Raw genomic sequence first — 20,318 nt, forward strand, 5'->3', positions numbered from 1 at the left:
CTTATATTGGGAAACTTTTAATACAGGCTGGTTTTGGAGCTGATAAGAAAAAGAACTAGGACATTTTTTCTCTGTGACACGCAGAAGTACAGTTTTCTCCGAATTCAGCGCCATACCCCAACGCATACACCAATCATCGATTGCCGAAAGAGTGTTTTGCAACAAGAAATGATCATTTGTGGATGATATTTTCTTAAAAACAGCACAATCGTCAGCAAACATTCTTATGGATACATCATGAGGCACTACGTCCACCAAATTATTAACATAAAGAAGAAACAGCAGCGGACCTAAAACACTCCCCTGTGGAACGCCCGAGGTAACAGACAGCGCACTAGACGGACAATGATTAATTTCCACAAACTGCTTTCTATCAACTAGGTACGAGGCAATCCACTGAATAATGTACAAAGGTAACCCTATGCACTCTAATTTATACAATAATTTTCCATGAGGCACTCTATCGAAGGCTTTCAATAAGTCTAAAAACAGAATGTCAATTTGGCCAGCCTGGTCAAGTACACTCGATATCTCGTGTACCGTCTAAATAAGCTGCGTGGTTGTAGATAGATGAGGCACGCCGTAGTGTGGGACTCCGGAAATTTCGACCACCTGGGGTTTAACGTGCACTTAAATGTGAGTACAAGGGTGTTTTCGCCCCCATGGAAATGCGGCCGCCGAGGACGGGATTCGATCCCGCGACCTCGTGCTGAGCAGCCCAACACCATAGCCACTAAGCCACTACGGCGCGTGTATTTTATGTTCTAAAAAGAAAGACTTATCCCTAGGTGGATGAAGGCGAACACATTGTCACCACCAAATGTCCGTGGTTCGACTGCCACCAATCACTGTGGGTTCGAGTGCCTTAATTAACTCTATATTAATTAACTTTACCTTAATAGCCACTAAAGGTAGTCGGTTCGACTTCTCCCATTTGTGGGCTCGAGTGCCGTAATGAACTATATCGTAAATAAACCTATGTCTTAAGTCACTCTAGCTTAATTAACTTCGCCTTAATTAACACCAAAGGCTATGTATTGGACTCCCACTAAAGGTAGTGGGCTCGAGTGCCTTAACTATATCTTAGAAACTGGGCATTAATTCACTTCGCCCTAATTAAGACCAACTGTCGCGGGTTCGACTTACACCAATGGTCGTGTGCTCCAGTGCCTTAACTCTGTTTCAATTATCTGTGCCTTAATCCACTCTGCCTTAATTATTATTGCTTTAACTGACGCCGTCAACTGCCTCGATTGGCTTACTTGGGCTCCCTTGACTTTTTCGACCATCGTGTGGTCGCACTAACGCCGCCTCATGAGCAATACAACGCGTTCGTATTAATAAATAATTAGTACTAATCAGCAACAGCTGATTACAGCTACTCATCAGTTACTTACAGTCACTCATCAGCAACAGCTGATTAGCAGAGCTAAGTGGACGGCCGGGGCTGCTGCGGCCCTGGCCTAACACTAGGTAGCAAGTGTTAAAGGGCGAAGAACCAAGCCTGCGACGGCTAGAACACGGTGTAGACTAGTCAGGTCTGGTCAACAGGAGAGCACCGGGAACGAGAGTTATCGCTTGGCGCCGTTGTTAGGAGTGACATCACGGCGTCCCGCAGGCGTGTAAGCCAATAGCGTGGCGCTGCGGTTGCCATGCGTTGTCCCTTCTGAATATTCCAAATACGCCTCCGGGGGAGCGCAGCAGCATTTTCACAGCTACGTAAAGTTTTTTAATCAGTCTGCTAAACGCGAGACTATAACAACATTAAAAAACGCATCGGTGAAAACACTTGTTGCGTTCGTAAGTTGCGGAGTCGGAGGCCCCGAGCAACTTCGCCAACGCAAAGCTGCACCCGCGTAGAGCTGGATGGATGGATGGATGTTATGAGCGTCTTCTTCGGAAAGGGGCGGTGGGTTGCGCTACGAAGCTCTTGCTATTATACCGTTTAATGTCCTACCTAGGTTAAACAAGAAATAAAAGAGCTACCTGTGGCGCTCCCTCTTTCTGGCGGCAAACCAAGGCACGGGAGCGCCCACGATATACGGCGCCTACGGGGAGGTAAACAACTGGACCTAGTCTGCAAACGTTGGCGTGCCCAGACACCCCTTATCTCGAACCCAGCAGCTATTGTTAGACGTCGCTGGCTGCCTCCGGCGGGTGGTACTCCTGTATATGCTCCCGCAGGGAGCAGAGTTGCGCATAGGTCCGTCATTATGTTCCAGCCTTGCAGTGAAGCCACTGCTCGCGCGCGCAGCTGGCAAATGCCGCGTGGTGTTCCATTTGCCTTTTCGTCTGCTGGTCACGAGCTACGTGCGGCAATTGTTCGCAAGTGCAGAGCAAGATTACACGTTTTAATGCAGGCTATGCTCGAACCATTGGCGTAACCGGAGAGGACTAGGATTCAAATCCGTCGAAATTTTTAGCATGTGCATATATACAGGGACATGTACAAGCACACGCATGTACGTGCATATAGGGGCAAGACCCCCCTCGAACCCCCAAAATAATATCCTGACTCAGTCATCCTTGACACGAATAATAATAATAATAATAATAATAATAATAATAATAATAATAATAATAATAATAATAATAATAATAATAATAATAATAATAATAACACTGACACTTGGTCGTGCTTGTAATGAAAATATAGCGTCAGCAAAGAATAAGGTACAAATTAATACTCGCTTTTTGATAAGGCTGAAGTTAGTTACAGCAATTACCTGGTCAATAGCTATTCGGCAGAGTAAAAGAAACGCTGGCTTTATAGCTTTTCATTTCAGCACCCTCGCTAATGATGCCTGAGCTCTCCCTAGTTTACATATTGCTACAGCGCATGCCTCCTGCTTTCCTTTTTTTTCTTTTTTTTTCAGGCCATTTTGGTGGGCACCCGGCGCATTACTTCTTCATGCTACTTTTCAACTGGATCTGCATAGTTGTATCCTTCTATGTTGGCAGTTGGCTGAGTTCAGCCTCTCGGACTAGAGTAGTAAACAAGTCCCGTCATCCGAGAAGAGCACAATTACTGCAGTGAACTTCTGTATCGTAGTTTGCTGGCACAGATTTTCTACTAGTTTAGCAATGAGAAAACGGTACAGGGATTGGGCAGGCCGCAGTGTGGACTACCAGAAAGAAATGTGCAACAGCAGCGAGCAAAAAAGCATGGGAAAGCGTGTATACCAGAATATGTACTGGCTGTCGTGTGTAACGGTATCCACGCATATACAACTATTTTATCTAAGTCGCGGGCTCATTCACGTTCACATTTCCCAAATAGATAAAATTGTGCAGTGCATGCGCTCATTGTAACGGTTAGTTGCAACGCTCAATTTTCTCTTCTATCAAGGGAAAATAGAAGTATGCGTCATCTGCAGCGTTGCTATGCGTTTGGAAAAGATTTCGTCGCTGTAGTCGGTGAAACCTAAGAATTCCAATAAGAGCTCTACCCAGAAAAACGCAATGCACTTCCCCTTCAGCTTCAAAGAGAGCCGAGACAGCTGGAGCACGCTCAGAGCTTAATGACCTTGCTCTGCTAGTGTTAATGCTAGGCTAACTGGAAAATGAAAACGCGTTCCTCTAATGTAAAATATTGCCTTTGGCTGAGCACTAGTCATGGTGTAGCATCACCCGGAAAATTTACCCAGAGCTTTCAGGTTTAATTTTTATACCAGTGACACAAAGGCAGATCTGAACGAAGAAAAGAACCGTTTTGAACACGCGATACCGTTTGACGTCAGGGAAATAAGTGAAACCAATTGGCGGACGCAAATCTTTTCAAATCATTTAAAACAGAGAACGTAAAAACGTGAACTGCGCAAGACTGAGACGTTCGATCGGGCTACAGCGTTCACAAACTATGTTAAAGGAACGAGAGCATTTCATGTACCGTTATAGTTTATTACTACACCAGAACTTCCCAATGTGTCGTCATTCCGAAAAACAAAAGATTTTGTACACTGCACGGTTCTAACAAATGACAGGGAATAATAAGAGAAAACGACGCAACGGGAGTTTTTCCAATGACGTTTCGCTAACTATTCTATAAAATAGATTAGGAGATCGTCTTTTCTTTTAATTGTCTTGGGTCACTCATCTTTTCAAAATATTTGACTAGTGTATATGATCAAATAGAGGGTTGTGTTGTAGATATAACATTTTGTCTGCTCAAATATATTGTTGCTTAAACTACTGCTTGTGCAGGAACATTTAGGAGTGAGTCAAGCAACGGAGAAAAATAGAAAGGGAAGAATGGAGGAAAAACATAATCCAGTGCTTCTACTGTGCCATGCTGAAGGAAAGTCTACAGTGGTGCGCATAAAAACGTGGATGTTTTCGTGGACTTCAGGTCGAGTTACATGTTAGTGGCACGTAAAGAAATTAAGATCGTCTATTTTATTTATTTTCCCTATTGTTTCCTTTGTTCGTAGAAGACATAACTGTGCCATTCAGGCCAGCGCACTGTCCACACCCGCTCAAATACATCATTGCTTTGGCGGGCTGAAAAAATATTCTATATATATATTATATTCTAAATAGAGACAGACAGAAAGAAAGATGGATCAAATTGTGTTTGAGTTGAACAGCGTAAATATAGCCTTTTATTTATCGGTTGTCACGCAATATAGGGACACGTAAAGTAAATATATAGTTGCGCATAGGTTTGGTCACTCACTGCTAATGCATGACCATCTTATTTTGAGGAAAGACTGCCCTTGCTGCAAATATACCCCTTGAATATTTTACCCTTTTTCAATTTTTATTGTCACGCAAACACACAGACAGTAAACTACGGGAAGACTTTCCGAGACATTTATCAAGATTTATTTATGTTTGTTGAGATTTACCACTTTAAACCACTTCTCTTTAAGGAATTATTTGCAGCTTTTCAGACTAAGTTGGTTATCATGTAACATTTTTGCCACATCTAACCTCAAAACATGGAAAACAACCTGCAGAATGGGCGTGAATATAGCAGCAATAACCCTTCTTTTGGCACTGAACGGCCTTAGTTGCTGTTAGGTCAATAAATTGTAATTACGCTTATGAACTAATCAGCCCTGTGGAACGCAAGTTACTACATATATTTGAATTCATCTCCCCACAAGAGGAATCGTAGTGCCATCTGCGGTGCAGATTGTGTACCACATGACACAATACTCAAGTCAGCCCACGCCGAGATTGACGTCATAAAAGTAGCACTTGAGTGGATTCGCATTATGGATTCCTTAAATGCTTGCCCACAGATATTTACACAATCATAGCATCTACACTATGCATTGCTGGCAAAGCAATAAAACACAGTCGCAATGAGTGTCAGCGCAGATAATGATAACATTAGGTATCGGTCACGTATGTGCTTGCTTTTAAGTGGAAACCACGAAAAACACAATTCCGACAGGCATTCAGCATGGTGGGCCAGCTAGAGTCACCCGGAGTCTCCATGGCACCATCAACAAATATGTAATGCTGGGTAACGCTCTCCTGACGCCAAATTCTACCTATGCCAGATCCCAGTGAAATTGCCAGTAGGGGATCAAGAAGCAGGAGGAAAGCAAATAGCACGGACCATGACTTCCCAAATGGCACAGCACGCTGCGTACCAGTGTGATTCGTCTCAGAGGCCATTCACAGACCGTGACCAAACTTGTGGTGTGCCATTCCTCTTGGTTTACGCGCCTTTCTCTTTTGACCGATCATGACGAAAAGCGGAGTGTAGTGCTGAAGTATACCCATGCGCTCATTTTCTGATTAGAGGGCCGACGCGAAGACCGCAAGGACCTTTGGTAAAATATAAACTATGATTGTGTAGCGAATAGTCTATGCAAAAGCGTCCCACATGATTCGTAACATTTGAAGCGGGTGGATTCAGCTGCAGTGTGCAACATTTATTGCACGCCAAAACATTATGCTCAAGATGCCAACAAAATTCGTGGGCGTCAACGCAGACTGACGCTCATGTTGGAAATTCGTTGGAAACTTAGAACTTCTGGTCCGGCCTTAAGTCCTTGTGGTGTGGCAGTTCTTTTGAAAGTCAGTGGAAGCGCCATCTTAGCGACGTGTGTGTTGTACATTTCACAAACAGAGCCCAGCAGTTTGGTGTAGTGGTATATAGCAATGCGCAGGACAGGGTCTACAAAGCCCCATCATAATTGATTGAAACGCGATAAGTGATCAGAACTTCTGCACATTTAAAAAAAAAGTTTGCGCCCTTCGAGACTGATTTTGTCCGCAAACAATAACCATCCTCTCTCTTATCTGCTTTCCTATACGTTAGCGATTCGCCTCCGGTATTCCCAGGTCGTGGACACGCACGTTATCAGCATGCCATAGCATTCTTCACAAGAAACTAGCAAGCGGAAATTTTTTAGGACAACAAATGCAAGCAAGACAGATGACGAAGATTGTCTAGGGCCAAGATACCAGCAGATGAAGCATACTTGTTTTAGAGTGCATAACAATTTATTACGTGGGAATGCGAATGTTTCTAAGCATAGCTAGACGGAAATGCATGTTTCTGATACCTGAATCAGGTTACCTTTAGAAATACAGGTCAAATTGGAACTATAACAATGCATCCTACTCATTTTGAAACGTTAGCATTTGAATTTGTGCTGATTGTACAATAAAAATTGCAGTTGATTTTTATGTAAAGTACCAGTGTCAGTGTGCGCTCGACCTTTTTTTTTTGTAACGCGTGCGTGCTGCTTAAACTAAGGCTTTGCGCTGTTCTCTTGTTCGGATGCCGCGCTAGCGTTCAGCGCAACTGAGAGGAAATGTCGATGTCACTGCTTGGAGTGTTCACAGACTCGCTATTGCAATACGGGCAGTTCTTGATGTATGGGCAAAAAAACATGAATATGAGGAACGCCGTAGCGCGGAGCTCCGAAATAATTTTGGTCACATGAGGATCTCTAACGTGCACCTCAACCCAATTGCACGCGTGATTACGGCATGTTTGTGTGAGTGGGTCGTGCTACGTGTTGCTTCACGCCATATCACGACGGCTAAACGCGCAAACAAAAGCAAGCGCCGATTACAGCTGGCGAACCTGCTTTGAAACTGGCTACTTTGGTGAGCCAGCTTCGAAACTGACTCACAAGATGATCAGCATATCTATATAACCCGTAAATTTCGAAGTACAGTGCGTTTGCAGCACATGCGTGCCCCATCGTTTCCCTAGCTTTACCACAGCAAGCACATGCTTCTTCTGCATTCTTATATCTCGCTTTATAAGTACGTACTCGCTTGAATGTAGCGAGTGCATGTCTGCAGAAAGAAAAATTAGGCGTTTGAGAAAATAGGCTACAGCATGCACTTTGCCCCTCGTACACCTTGGCCGTAATTTCCAAATCAGTAAAAGACCATAAAGCAGCGCAGAAACATTCTTTTCTCGCCTCATCCAAGCTGTGGAAACAGTACAAGAGTGCCCGAAAGCCTCCCCGACGCATGAATAAGATGGATGGATGGAGTCTATGAGCGTACCCTTTGGAACGGGGCTGTGGGTTGCGCCACCAAACTCTTGTTACTATGTTGGCTAGTGTCCTAGCTATGTTAAAGAAAAATAAAAGGAAAGAATGATGAATTCTCATGACCAAGCTTTCTGAACCCCTATTGTAAACTTTGCTTTCGCACTCCTCCGTTTGTCGTTTTCCTAATTTTCTTCTACCAATCTTCCAATCGCCTCTTACTAATCTCTACTGCCGACGTGTTTACTTTCCTCCTCCTCTCGCTGAACCCAAAGCCTTCAAGGAGGCCAGAGAGGCCTAAATCGACCGCTGGGCAGATATTTTCACATTCTAATAAAACGTGCTCTATCGTTCCCCTAGCTTTACCGCACCAAGCACATGCTTCTTCTTCCTTCTTATATCTTTTTTTTTCAATTCAATTCTTTATTCAACATCGTCATGAGGATGTTGGGTGCATCGACAAAAAGCCAGAAGAAAGGCTTGACAGAGGTCGACGCACCCTACAATGACTTGGCAACAGTATCGCAGTGTATCATACAGCATGTGTAAAGCATACGCAATAACAACATTGACACAAATGAAACGGTATTTGAACATTACAGGCAAAAACAAAAGCAAGCACAAAGCACTATGACATAAGTGTCAGCAGTACATAAATTAACATCAATTCACAGCGCGTTATTTAACGTCTGTGGAAGAATGTATCTAAGCATTTGGCGACCATAATTCGTTCGCGTTTTAGGCACAAACCACGTGAAGCCAGTGCGGGTAGCATACTTAAGTTCCTTGCATTTCAACATTGCCAAGTCTAACATGAATGTATTATTCTGTCTTATACTTGTTTTATACCGCCTTAACAGTAAATTTTCATGCAGTTGGGGAAGGGGGGCGATGCCAAGTGACGCAAAGATCGGTGCGGTATGTTCAAATCTCGAAGCATTAACAATATTTCGAACAATTCTCTTCTGAAGCATGTGCAGCCGTCTGATATTGGTAAATGACGTGGTGCCCCAGACCAAGATACAGTAATTAACGACTGAAGAAAACAGTGCATTGTACAGCATTTGCTTAACACGCTTCGGTAGGAAATATCGCAGTCGGGACACGATACCAACAACCTTTGACAACTTGCCCCTGACCATTTCAACGTGATCGTCCCACGATAAATTTTCGTTAAAGAAAACACCCAGACTTTTGACCACGGGAACTATTTGAATGGACGACGAACCCATTTCTAAGCAGATCTGTGGAGTAGAAGCAATTTTGTTACGAGGCCTAAATAATACAGCTTTACTTTTTTCTGTGTTTATGATTAGCGAGTTCGATTCAGACCACTCATGAAGTCGGCGCAGACACTCTGTAGCTTGCTGTTCAAGATCTCGTACATGTGCTGCTCGAAAGAACAGAGTGGTATCATCTGCGTAGATCACAAATGTTGGGATCTTACTTAAACAGACTATGTCGTTGACATAAAGGAGGAAGAGCAGAGGTCCCAGAACACTTCCCTGGGGAACGCCAGAAGAAATATGTTTAACATCTGATAGTGCGTTGTTTACTGTTACTTGTTGGACGCGAGAACTGAGGTAGGATCTAATTATGTCAAGACATTTTCCGCGAAAACCATAGTGTTCGAGTTTGGCTAACATTGTTTGGTGATTGATGCGGTCAAACGCTTTCGAGAAATCGATGAAAATGCCAAGAGTGAAAAGCTTTTGCTCAAAGGATTCCAAGATTAGTTCTTTTTGGGTTAGAAGTGCAGTCTCTGTCGAAAAGTTCTTCCTGAAACCGTGCTGGCTTAGCGTTAGTATATTAAATTTCCCACAGAAACTAGACATTCGGGTATACAGTATCTTTTCAAAACACTTTGAGAAAATTGGAAGAATAGAAATTGGGCGATAGTTTGATAGGTCGTTTTTGTATCCACCTTTATAAACAACGGTTACTTTAGCAATCTGCATTCGTTTAGGGAACACTGCATGTTCGAGGCAACAATTAAAAATATGTTCTAGGACTGGGCTTACTATATCGGCTACATATTTTACTGGCTGAATCTTAAGGTCATCTATGTCCCGTGAGCTACTGTTGCGGAGGGTCAAGAGGCAAGCTTCGATTTCGCTGGTGTCCGTTGGCATCAAGAATGCAGTGGAAGGAACTCGCGAGTCAAGGCATTTGACATTCGGGGGGGCACTATTGCTATCTGCCAAAGACACGAAAAAATCATTAAATTTTTCGGCTAATAATTTTCCACCCAGTGGTACGTTGTCTACTAAGACTTCAAGCATGCCGCTGGAATGTGCACCTCGATTCAAGATTTCATGTATTGTTTTCCATACAAGGTCACTCCTTTTTAACACGTCTGGGTTGAATAACTTTTCCATATACTCTTGTTTTGCTCGGCTTAGAAAAGACGTCACTTTGTTTCTATACGTCTTAAAACGCGCCAGGTCATCCTGTGATCTGCTTTTGATGAAGCGGTTATAAAGATCGTTTTTTTTTTGTTTCATCATATGCAGACATTCGGCGCTTACCCAGGGTTTACGAGCCTTACGAGGTTTCTTAAGCGTCTCAAGTGGAAAACTTTGCGCATAAACAGACTTGCTTTATAAGTGCGTGTTACAAAGCATCCCCGATCTCCTTTCGAAAAGTAATGAGCTAATGAGCTTCTCCTTGAGTTATCATAAATTGTTTCTTTCCTGATTTTGTTTTTTCCTCTTAAATATTTACTCCTAGCAGGTTTCTTTTCCATTGCCGCCACCCATGAGATTATCTCAGCCTCTCCGACTTTCTGCTTGATGTTGTTTGTTCCCATGCTGCTCACCAAACAGGTCGCATACTTGCTGGTAAGCTTCCTAGTTCTTTTCCTCCACTGTGAATCAATGTTCTACAGCGAAGCTGTTTACTTTTGATGATGATTGAAGTTTATTGGCGCAAGGGCATCTAAGGCCAAAGAGCGCCAGGACATGTTTTGGTTGTGTAAAATTGTGGGTTTAGTGCTATGACTTCAAATAGAGGCTGTATAGAGGCCTACACCTAAGACAAATCTATAAATACTGGTGGATCGATTCTAAAATAATTACGTAAATAAATATAAAGCCTTAAATGTATTGTTTATAGGCACACATGATAAGTTATTGCGGATTGCCCGAGTCCCTTGCCGTACAATTCTTGCGTACGCAAGAAGTGCAAGAGAGCTCAGACATACTTTTGTGCATCAGATTGTGCCTCACCTGTGAGGCACAATCTGATGGTTGGGATGATATGAGATGATGTCTAGAAAGTTAACTTCTGCAAGATAATTAAGCACTCTTTTAAAGTTAGAAAATGCATCCTCTGATAAAAACATTCAGGGATGGGGGGTATATGATTTCAGAAAAGTTCCCTAAAATGAGCCACTCGCTCTCGGTAAAGTTGAGGACATTGAATGAGGACGTGTAGGACGGTTAAGTTCTCACCACAGCGTGTGCACGTCGGTGGGTCAATTGCAGTCAAGAGGTATTTGTGTGTGCCATAAGTGCGTCCTATTCTGAGTCGTGCCAGTGCGACTTCGGTGTGTCTATCAAGCTTCAGTGGGAAAGATTTGGTTAACTGCGGTTTAAGCAGGTGGAGCTTATTTTCAATTTCCTTGTCCCATTCAGCTTGCCAATGATTACGGAGCGCCTTTCATACCACAGGTTTCATGTCCACACCAGCTATCCAGCTTACATCAACGGTATTCCAATGAGCCGCTTGTCCAGCATTTTTGTCCGCCATTTCATTGCCTGCGATCCCAGAGTGGCCTGGCACCCAGCATACAACAAGAGCTAGGTTTTGTTTATACGCTACGTGAATGTTTTTAAAGAGCATGCTTAATACAGGGCTTCGGCTTGCTTTGCCACAGGACAGGGCTGTGGCAACGCCTAAAGAATCTGTGTATATTATAGACTTTCGTATTTTGTGCTGTACTATATGCTCAACAGTTATCAGAATACCGTACGCTTCTGGTGTAAAGATGCTGCTATGTTTATGTAAGGTTTTATAGTTGGAGAAGTTTGGGCCATGGGCTGCACATGATACCGAAGTTGCAGACTTTGAAGCATCAGTGAAAATTGCCATAGATTTACACTTGTCTTCAAGGGCCAAGAAATGTTGCTGGATGAGGGCATTTGGACAACTCTTTAAGTTCTGTAAAGGATAAGTCACAGGAGACTGTACATTGCTCCCAAGGTGGGATGGGTTCAGCATTGTCACTTTCCTGCAGATCTATGAAATCTACTCCGAGCTTTTCTGCAACAGATTTTACTGCTAACGGGAATGGCGGGGCGTGTGAAGGCCTATTTGAATACAACTGACATGTGGACTGATCACATATGAGTGCTTTGCATGGATGTTGCTTTAGGGACATGGTTCTTATTGCATAGGTGACTCCGAGATATGTACGCTGACAATACAGTGGCTATTGATCCGACTCTGCATAGAGACTTTGGACAGGGCTTGTACGAAAGGCACCAAGTGCTAGGCGGATACCTAAGTGATATACAAGATCGAGTACTTTAAGTGTTGTCCTTGAAGCCGACTGGTATACAATACATCCATAGTCTATGCGGGACAACACAAGGCTTTTAAAAAGAGATAGGAGACAGTGTCTATCTGTTCCCCACGACTGGTGAAATAAAATTTTTAAAAGGTTCATAGTTTTAAGACATTTCAGCTTCAAATGTTTTATATGCTGCATGAAGGTTAGCTTAGTATCGAAGAATACACCCAGAAATTTTTGTTCTTTTCTATTTATCAGGCTTCTCCCCATGCATCGTAACGCAAGGGTCCGGACATACCCCTCTTCGTCCAGAAAACAGCACACAGGAAGTCTTTTCTTCACTAAATCTAAACCCGTTTTCGTCTGCCCATTTCTTGAGCCGATTAACACTCAACTGTATCTGGCGTTCACATATTAATAAGTGACAAGATTTAAAGCTGATTTGGATATCGTCCACATAAAATAAGACACCATGGGTGGTATAACAGAGCGGAGAGAGTTCATTTTGATTATAAAAAGTGTGCAACTTAGCACTCCTCCCTGTGGTACACCGTTTTCCTGAATAAAAGTGCGTGATAGTACATTACCAATTCTTACGCGAAACTTTCTTTCAGATAAGTAATTTTGCAAAATGTTCAGCATGCTGCCACAAATTCCATGGGACGACAGGTCTTGCAGAATACCGTATCGCCAGGCAGTATCATATGCCTTCTCAAGATCAAAGAATACAGATAGACAGTATTGGCTGTGTACAAATGCATCACGTATATATGATTCAAGGAGAACAAGATTATCGGTTGTAGACCTCGCTGTTCGGAAGCCAGATTGGCGAGGGTCAAATATACCATTATATTCCAAAAAGAACACAAGGCGACGGTTAATCATTTTTTCAAATACCTTGAGTAAGCAGCTAGTGAGTGCAATTGGTCTGTAACTGTTAACTAAGGAAGGGTCTTTGCCGTGTTTGAGTATTGGTAGGACTATTGCTTCTTTCCAAGATGAGGGTATATGACCAGTAGCAAATATCTTATTGTAAAGGCCTAAAGTGCAGTTTAGGGTCTCATAAGGCAGATTGTTGATTATTTCATAAGTTATTGTGTCAGAACCTGGAGCCGAGCTACCACAAGAGCCTAGGGCAAGCTTGAGTTCATGGAATGTTAACGGTCTATTGTATCGTTCTGATGACTTGTTCGGACCCAGAGGAATATTTTCTGCTATTCTTTTATGGTTTAAAATCTTTTCAGAATAATTTTCGGAGCTTGATACTCTCTGAAAGTGCTCACCAAGAGTGTTTGCTTGATCTTCTAATGTATCGCCAGAGCCAGGGATGAGAGGAAAAGGATTTGTACGTTGACCTTTTAGTTTACGTACCCTTTTATATACTTTACTAACATCCGTGTATGAGTTTATGGAGGATACGTAGCGTGACCAGCTTTCTCTTTTGGATGTTCGGCGGACGCGGCGGCCATTTGCTTTGCACCGCTTAAATTATATTAGGTTTTCTGTGGTTGGATAGCGTGAAAATCTACTGCATGCTTTGTTCTGGCGTTTCTTTGCAGTTTCGCAGTCTCTGTTCCACCACGGCTTTGGATTGACTTTATCTGTGCAGGACTGAGGTATGCAGTTTTTAGCAGAACAGAGGATATGTTCAGTGACGAAGCTGGCCAGTTCCTCTACACCTAGGTGGTCCACATCTTCCAGGCAGAGTTTACATATGTTTCTGAATTTCGACCAGTCTGCACTATGAAGTTTCCACTTTTTGGGGTAAGCTGGTCCATCGTGCCACTTTGTTGTTTCTAGGAGTGTAGGGAAATGATCGCTCCCATATGGATTACTGATAACTCTCCATTCCAGGTATGGAAGAAGTGATGCTGACCCTATGGCTAAATCTATACATGAATACCTGTTGTGTGTGGAACTGTAAAAGGTTGGCTCTGCCTTGTTAAACAGACAGGCTCCAGAAGAAAGAATGAACTTTTCTATTGCCTGTCCTCTCGCATCACATCTTGAGTCACCCCAGAATGTGCTGTGAGCATTGAAGCCTCCGATTACTATATAGGGTTCGGGAAGCTTGTCAGTCAGCTTTTCAACTTCTGCTGCGTCAAACCGTTCATCAGGCGGTATGTATATGTAGCAAATAGTTATGAGTTGGTTGAACAATATAGCCCGAACTGCCACTGGTTCAAATGAACTCTAAAGGGATACATGCTGGCATGCTACTGACTTTTGGGCTATGATTGCCACACCACCTGAAGAAGAATTACCATTATTTCTATCTTTACGGAAAATTATGTACTGTCTTAAGAAGTTCTTGTGTGTACACTCTAAATGTGTTTCTTGAACGCAGAACAGTCGTGGCTGATATTTCTCTAGTTGATCTTTCACATCATTTAGATTGCGAAATAGGCCTCTGGCATTCCACTGAATAATTTGTGCAGCCATATCGAGGAAGATTCTTGTTGTCTGTGTTCAAGAGCACGTGGTAAAGATAGATGGATATGTATTCAATGGGGGTAACCGTTTAGGTTACCGGTCCCTTTCTTTGAGCAGTTACAGGAATTTTCTCTCTCCTAGCGCGCTTCTGAGAGCGCTGATCTTTCGGCGTCGATGACGCCGGGGATTTTTGATCGACCTCCATAACCTTCTCGGAGGCGCTGGAGGATCGTGAACTAGGCGCTGAGACTTGCGTCCCAGGCCGTGGAGTTTGGTTTAGCTTTGGAGCTTGCGGAACCGAAGTCTGCAGGCCCACCTTAGATGTTGATGGAGCAGCAGTTGCTGCTGCCACCAGAAGGGCAGGCGGAGTGTTTACCGGACCCCTATCAGTGACTGCGGTAGACTCCCGAGGTATTTGTGACGCTGCCCCCCGTCGTGCCACCTCGGAAAAGCTGGTGTGATCTAAGTACGAAAGACGTATCCTTGCTACGTGAAATGTTATATTTTCTTTGACTTTTAATGCAATGATCTCTTTTTCTTTTTTCCATTTAGGGCACGTCCTGGAGTAAGCTGGATGGCTTCCATCACACTTCACGCAATGTGGAGATAAGTCACAAGTGTCCGATGGATGATCGTTTGAGCTGCATTTTGCGCAAGTCTGCCTTGCTCGGCATGTCGGAGATCCATGTCCATACCTCTGGCATTTAAAGCACCGTCGAGGATTAGGGATGTACGGCCTAACACGTACTTTGATATAGCCTGCATCCAATGTACTAGGCAGCACACTAGTGCCGAAGGTTAATACAATGTGGTTTGTTGGGAGTTGTTCATTGTTCCTGCGGATTAGGATTCTTTCTGCCTTGATCACATTTTGGTCCTGGAAACCTTCAAGCAACTCTTCGTTACTAAGGTCCAAGAAGTCGTCTTGAGATATTACTCCACGGCTCGTGTTCATGGTTCGATGTGCCGACACAGTGACTTCTACATCGCCAATGCATTTCAAGTCATTAATTTTATCATGTTGAGTTTTATCCTTCAATTCAAGGAGCAGGTCTCCATTAGACATCTTTGTGGCTTTGTAGCCAGGTCCTATAGTGTTTGCGAGGCATTTCGCCACTAAGAAGGGGGAGAATTTACGCACGCTCTTGTTGCCTTCACTGTGGATTACTTGGTACTTAGGAAAGTGTTCTTGATTGTTCTTCAAACAGAATTGGAACGTTGCATCGGTGCCCTCTTTTTAGAGGGCGATGAAGGGAAAGTGGTTTGCTAGAAGCCATACAGGAGTCTTGAGTTCAGCTGCAGCGCCAACCGCCCACCACCGAGCCCAACATGGGGACAGGGCAAGTCTTAGGAGTAAGACCGGCCCTCGCCAGTTGTACGGTGCTACTACAACCCAATCTGGAGTACCCAAAGTTGGCCACCCACACAAGGTTAACCCTCGCTGCCACAAAAGTCGGAAGTAAATAGAAGAGAGGAGAATACAGGAAAGATTGAAAAGAAGAGAGAAAGACGCAGAATGGAGAGGGGGACAGGAAAAGGCAACTACCGATTTCCCCCGGATGGGTCAGTCCGGGGGTGCCGTCTACGTGAAGCAGAGGCCAAAGAGGTGTGTTGCCTCCGCCGGGGGGCCTTACAGGTCCGAACACCCGGCATCAGCTCAACCCCCGGAATCCCCTTTTCCCCGGACACGGCTAAGCCGCGCACGGCTACACGCGGGAGGGTCCAACCCTCGTGTGCTCGGGTACGTGGTGTCGCAACACACCAAACGCCTGCTGACGCAGACGCCCCTGCGGGGAGCTGTTTACCTTTACCAACCAGCGATTCTTTCGTGGCGGTCCACAGAAAACTCGGCTTTCTAGAAATCGACGATCTAGCGCAAAAAACACGTGCAGCGCACGTGCACACGGGCGGCAGGGTGTCACCGTGCGTGATGAATCGCGGTGAGAGTCGCCGAACAATGGGTTGGAGCTGCTGTAAGGTTCCTGCGCAGAAGGGAGTGGCGTTAGTGCGAGGCGTGTCTGAATACGTATGTCTCGGTTTACGTATCAAACCACACATCGTATGTAACGTACGCACGCGGTTTAGTTAGAATATGAGCTATGGGTAGGCCACGCAAAGTATGAACTCCCGAGGAGCAACGGGAATACGATGCGAGTAGAAAGGAGCAATATAGGCTCTCGAAGAGACGTCGTACGCTAAACCGTTCGAACCTAGAGGCCGAGCATCGGGCGAGCGTCAAAGAAGTGGACCGCAAGCGACGCGCTCGCTCGAGCGGCGACGAGAAGCGGATAACGAGGCGAAGGGCCGCAAGTAACACGTTGACAAGATTGCCCCGTTCAAAGGAGCGACTTCGAAATGCATGCGCCCGGCCCCACCCGCGGTGGAGGTGAAGCCGGGCTTAAGCACTCCCCATACGTGGGCCGATCCCGAAGATAGTGCAATGCCGGGCCGACCCGCGGCGGAGGTGCAGTTCGCCATCAAGGGGCTCGCATACACAGATTCGCTGGCCATCCTTCTTCAAAGAGTGGAAGGGCACTGAGATCTTTTTTCTGTACAAATACATGAAAACTCTTCCAGCCCATTTACCGTATTCCTCAGTCGCTGTTCATAATCAATTTTCAACTTCTCTCACTTCAAAGATTGTCCAGCCCATATCACCCTGTGCAGCTTCATTTGTAGCCTTCCCGTGAGCGTCCAATGCGAGGCGTCCCACTGACCTTTGGCACGCCATTGAGTCCTGATTGTACCCCTGATTTCAAGCAAACAACCGCATTTCCAAATGTAAGTCCTAGAACCATTACACTCTTCCACATACCCCGTTGTACCTCGTACCTATCGTATCCCCATAGCGCTCTGTGTTTCCCATCGGTTGCGAGCGCGGCGGCGCGGATGAGGAGCCGGCCACGCCCACCCCTGAAATTAGCACGTTCTCTCCGTGCGACTGGGACAGCCGGACGAAAACCAGCCGGAGCGTGCGAATCTCGGAGGCCATGAGCTACCATTACACGTTGTTCACATCATCGCAAGTCGAGCCTCTGACGTATGTACGAGATGCTTCTACGAGGCTACGAAGACAGGCGATATCCACACGAGTGGAGGCGCGTTGCCGTGATCGGCAGCTTTCTGGTTATACTCCTCACTGGCACACTTCATATGCGGAAGCTGTCACACCTTTCAAAAATAGCTTAACCAGAGATGTTCTAGGACACATCTGTGGTGTAGTCCGCCACAACAGTTTTCCCTCGCTAGGCCGCAGTCGGCAAGGCCTGCACGGGTCTACAAGGCTGAGCTGCCGTCCAACATTAGGTCTTCGTAGACATCGTCGAGCAGAAGAAAATGGAAGCTTTATAAAAGAAGCTTATTTCTGCGGGCTTCCATAATTGAGACAAATGCCCTTACCTTGCGGGATTACTGGTGGGAAAATTCGATGTACTGGCATTCATGAAACATTTGAAGAAGGCGTCATCAATTTTATGGGACCCGAGTTTAACGACTTCCTAAGTTTTGCATCTTATGTTTAGTCCCAGAGTAGCACTTCTGTTTCTCCTTCAATATAGTCAATTTTCTTTGACATAACTACGTGCAACACAGCCGTGATTGTCTTCGTGATGTAATTGTGGAGCCAGCGCATCCAGGAGTAAAGAATGGCAACAAAAAGCTAAACATCAAAATGCGGCGCTGCGCTGATTTACTGTGTCGTGTGGCTTGCGCGGTGCAGCCATATGCCTTCCATCGGCTCACCGAGACAATGACACATCGTGGTGCATTCCGTTCGCTATAACCGAACTGAGCAGAGCACCTGGTCGTTATAAGCGAGTGGCTCTCTCACTGACTTCTCGCGAAACTTTTTGGATGCTCCTAAACTTTTTGAAGTAACTGAAAGTTTGATTTAGATGGGAACGTTAGGCGTGGGCTCGAGTTAAATAGAATTGCTTTTTTTGCAAGTACCACTTGATTCATAGTGGAGGGTTCACACATTTTCCGTCATCCTAGAAGGTCACTTGGTGCAGCGCCTTATGTAATACGCTGTATTGTAAAATGCGTGGAAGACCTTGACTTCTGAATCCAGATTGTCGCCCTCCTGTCAGACCTGCTTGTAAGTGCACTCACGTGCGTTATGTATGTCTCTGTGTTTTGGAGCCTTTCATCGATGGCACAAAACTGAGAAAAATGCACGTAGTAGGAAATAGGATAAAAACAATAATGGGAAAGAGGGAGCTAAAATAGGTTCCTGCAGACAACCATGGTCATTCACCAATATTTAAGAAGGGGAGATGAAGCTAGCTGCATTCAGGTACAGGGCATCACAAAGTTTAAGGCCAACTACACATTCATGTTGGTTTCCTGTTTCACAAGTTTCCAGTAATCGCAAATGGGTGGGAATTAAGAGAACTTTAAATGTGTTTTGCACCGTATGACTTGTACAGCCAGTCGCCGAGAGCATTTGTTGTCAAATTGTCTCACCGTCGCTACTCGACAGCTTCTCATGGACCCCATGGTGCTGAGTGTCCTCTACGTCTGGTGTCAGCTCCACGAGAACGTCATCGTCAACTTCTGGTTTGGCACTCAATTCAGGGTGAGTGCGTAGGATCACATTACATTTCAAAGTAGGCAAAAAACGAAATTATTCGCTTTGCAAAGCTGAAACTGCTTTGCAAGTGCCTATGTACGCGAAACCGCGAAGAAATCAGTGACATTATGCTTGTACTTAGGAGACATAATGCTTGGAAAACTGGCGGTTTTTTTTATATGAAGCATCTATCGACTGCAAGGGTCCCAGAAAACATTAGAAATGCAAACATTATACTAATTCACTAAAAGGGAGACGTTAAAGAATTGAAAAAATTATAGGCCAGTTAGCTTACTCTCAGTATTATATAAAATATTTACCAGAATAATCTCCAATAGAATAAGGGCAATACTGGACTTTAGTCAACCAAGGGAACAATCTGGCTTCAGGAAGGGATATTCTGCAATGGATCACATCCATGTAATTATTTAGGTTATTGAGAAATCCACAGAGTATAATAAGCCTCTCTATATGGCTTTCATAGATTACGAAAAGGCATTTGATTCAGCAGAGATACAACAGTCATAGCGGCATTACATAATCAAGGAGTAAAGAACGCTTACGTAAATACCTCGGGAAATATCTACAAAGGTTCTACAGCTACCTTAATTCTACAGAAGAAAACCAGAAAGGGGTGAGACGGAGACACAATCTCTCCAATGCTATTCGCTGCGTGCGTGGACGAAGCATTCAAATTATTAAACTGCGAAGGCTTAGGAGTAAAGATCGACAGCGAATCTCTCAGCAACCTTCGGTTTGCCGATGACATTGTTCTATACAGCAACAATGCAGACGAGTTACAAGAAATGATTGAGGGCCTTAACAGAGACAGTGTAAGAATGGGGTTGAAGATTACTATGCGGAAGACAAAGATAATGATAAATAGCCGGGCAAAGGAACACGAGTTCAGGATAGCCAGTCGGCCTCTAGAGTCCGTGAAGGAGTACGTTTACCTAGGTCAACTAATCACAGGGAACTCTGACCATGAGAAGGAAATTCACAGACGAATAAAAATTGGTTGGATCGCATGCGGCAGACATTGTTAGCTGCTGACTGGGAGCTTACTGTTATCATTGAAAAGGAAGGTGTACAATCAGTACATTTTAGCAGTGCTGAGATATGGGGCTGAGACTTGGAGTCTGACAGAGAAGCTTGAGAACAAGTTAAGAACCGCGCAGAGAGCGATGGAACGAAGATTGCTAGGCATAACTTTAAGAGACAGAAAGATAGTGGTTTCGATCAGAGAGCAAACGGGTATAGACGATATTCTAATCGACATCAAAAGAGAAAGATGGAGCTGGGCAGGTCATGTAATGCGCCGGTTAGATAACTG

The 20,318-nt window shown here is 44.5% G+C and overlaps 1 protein-coding gene across 1 annotated transcript in view; it reads left to right on the plus strand.

Annotated features, from left to right (window-relative positions):
• The window catches only part of LOC142586154 (derlin-1-like), a 52,039-nt gene that overhangs the window by 14,212 nt on the left and 17,509 nt on the right, over nt 1-20,318 (plus strand). Inside the window, exons 3-5 of the mRNA XM_075697406.1 lie at nt 2,877-2,941; nt 18,485-18,511; nt 18,896-18,991. Of these exons, the coding sequence (XP_075553521.1) occupies nt 2,877-2,941; nt 18,485-18,511; nt 18,896-18,991 (188 nt within the window). The remainder of the gene's footprint in view (nt 1-2,876; nt 2,942-18,484; nt 18,512-18,895; nt 18,992-20,318) is intronic.

This window comes from Dermacentor variabilis, chromosome 6, assembly GCF_050947875.1.
Source record: "Dermacentor variabilis isolate Ectoservices chromosome 6, ASM5094787v1, whole genome shotgun sequence".
Taxonomy (NCBI): Eukaryota; Metazoa; Arthropoda; class Arachnida; order Ixodida; family Ixodidae; genus Dermacentor; species Dermacentor variabilis.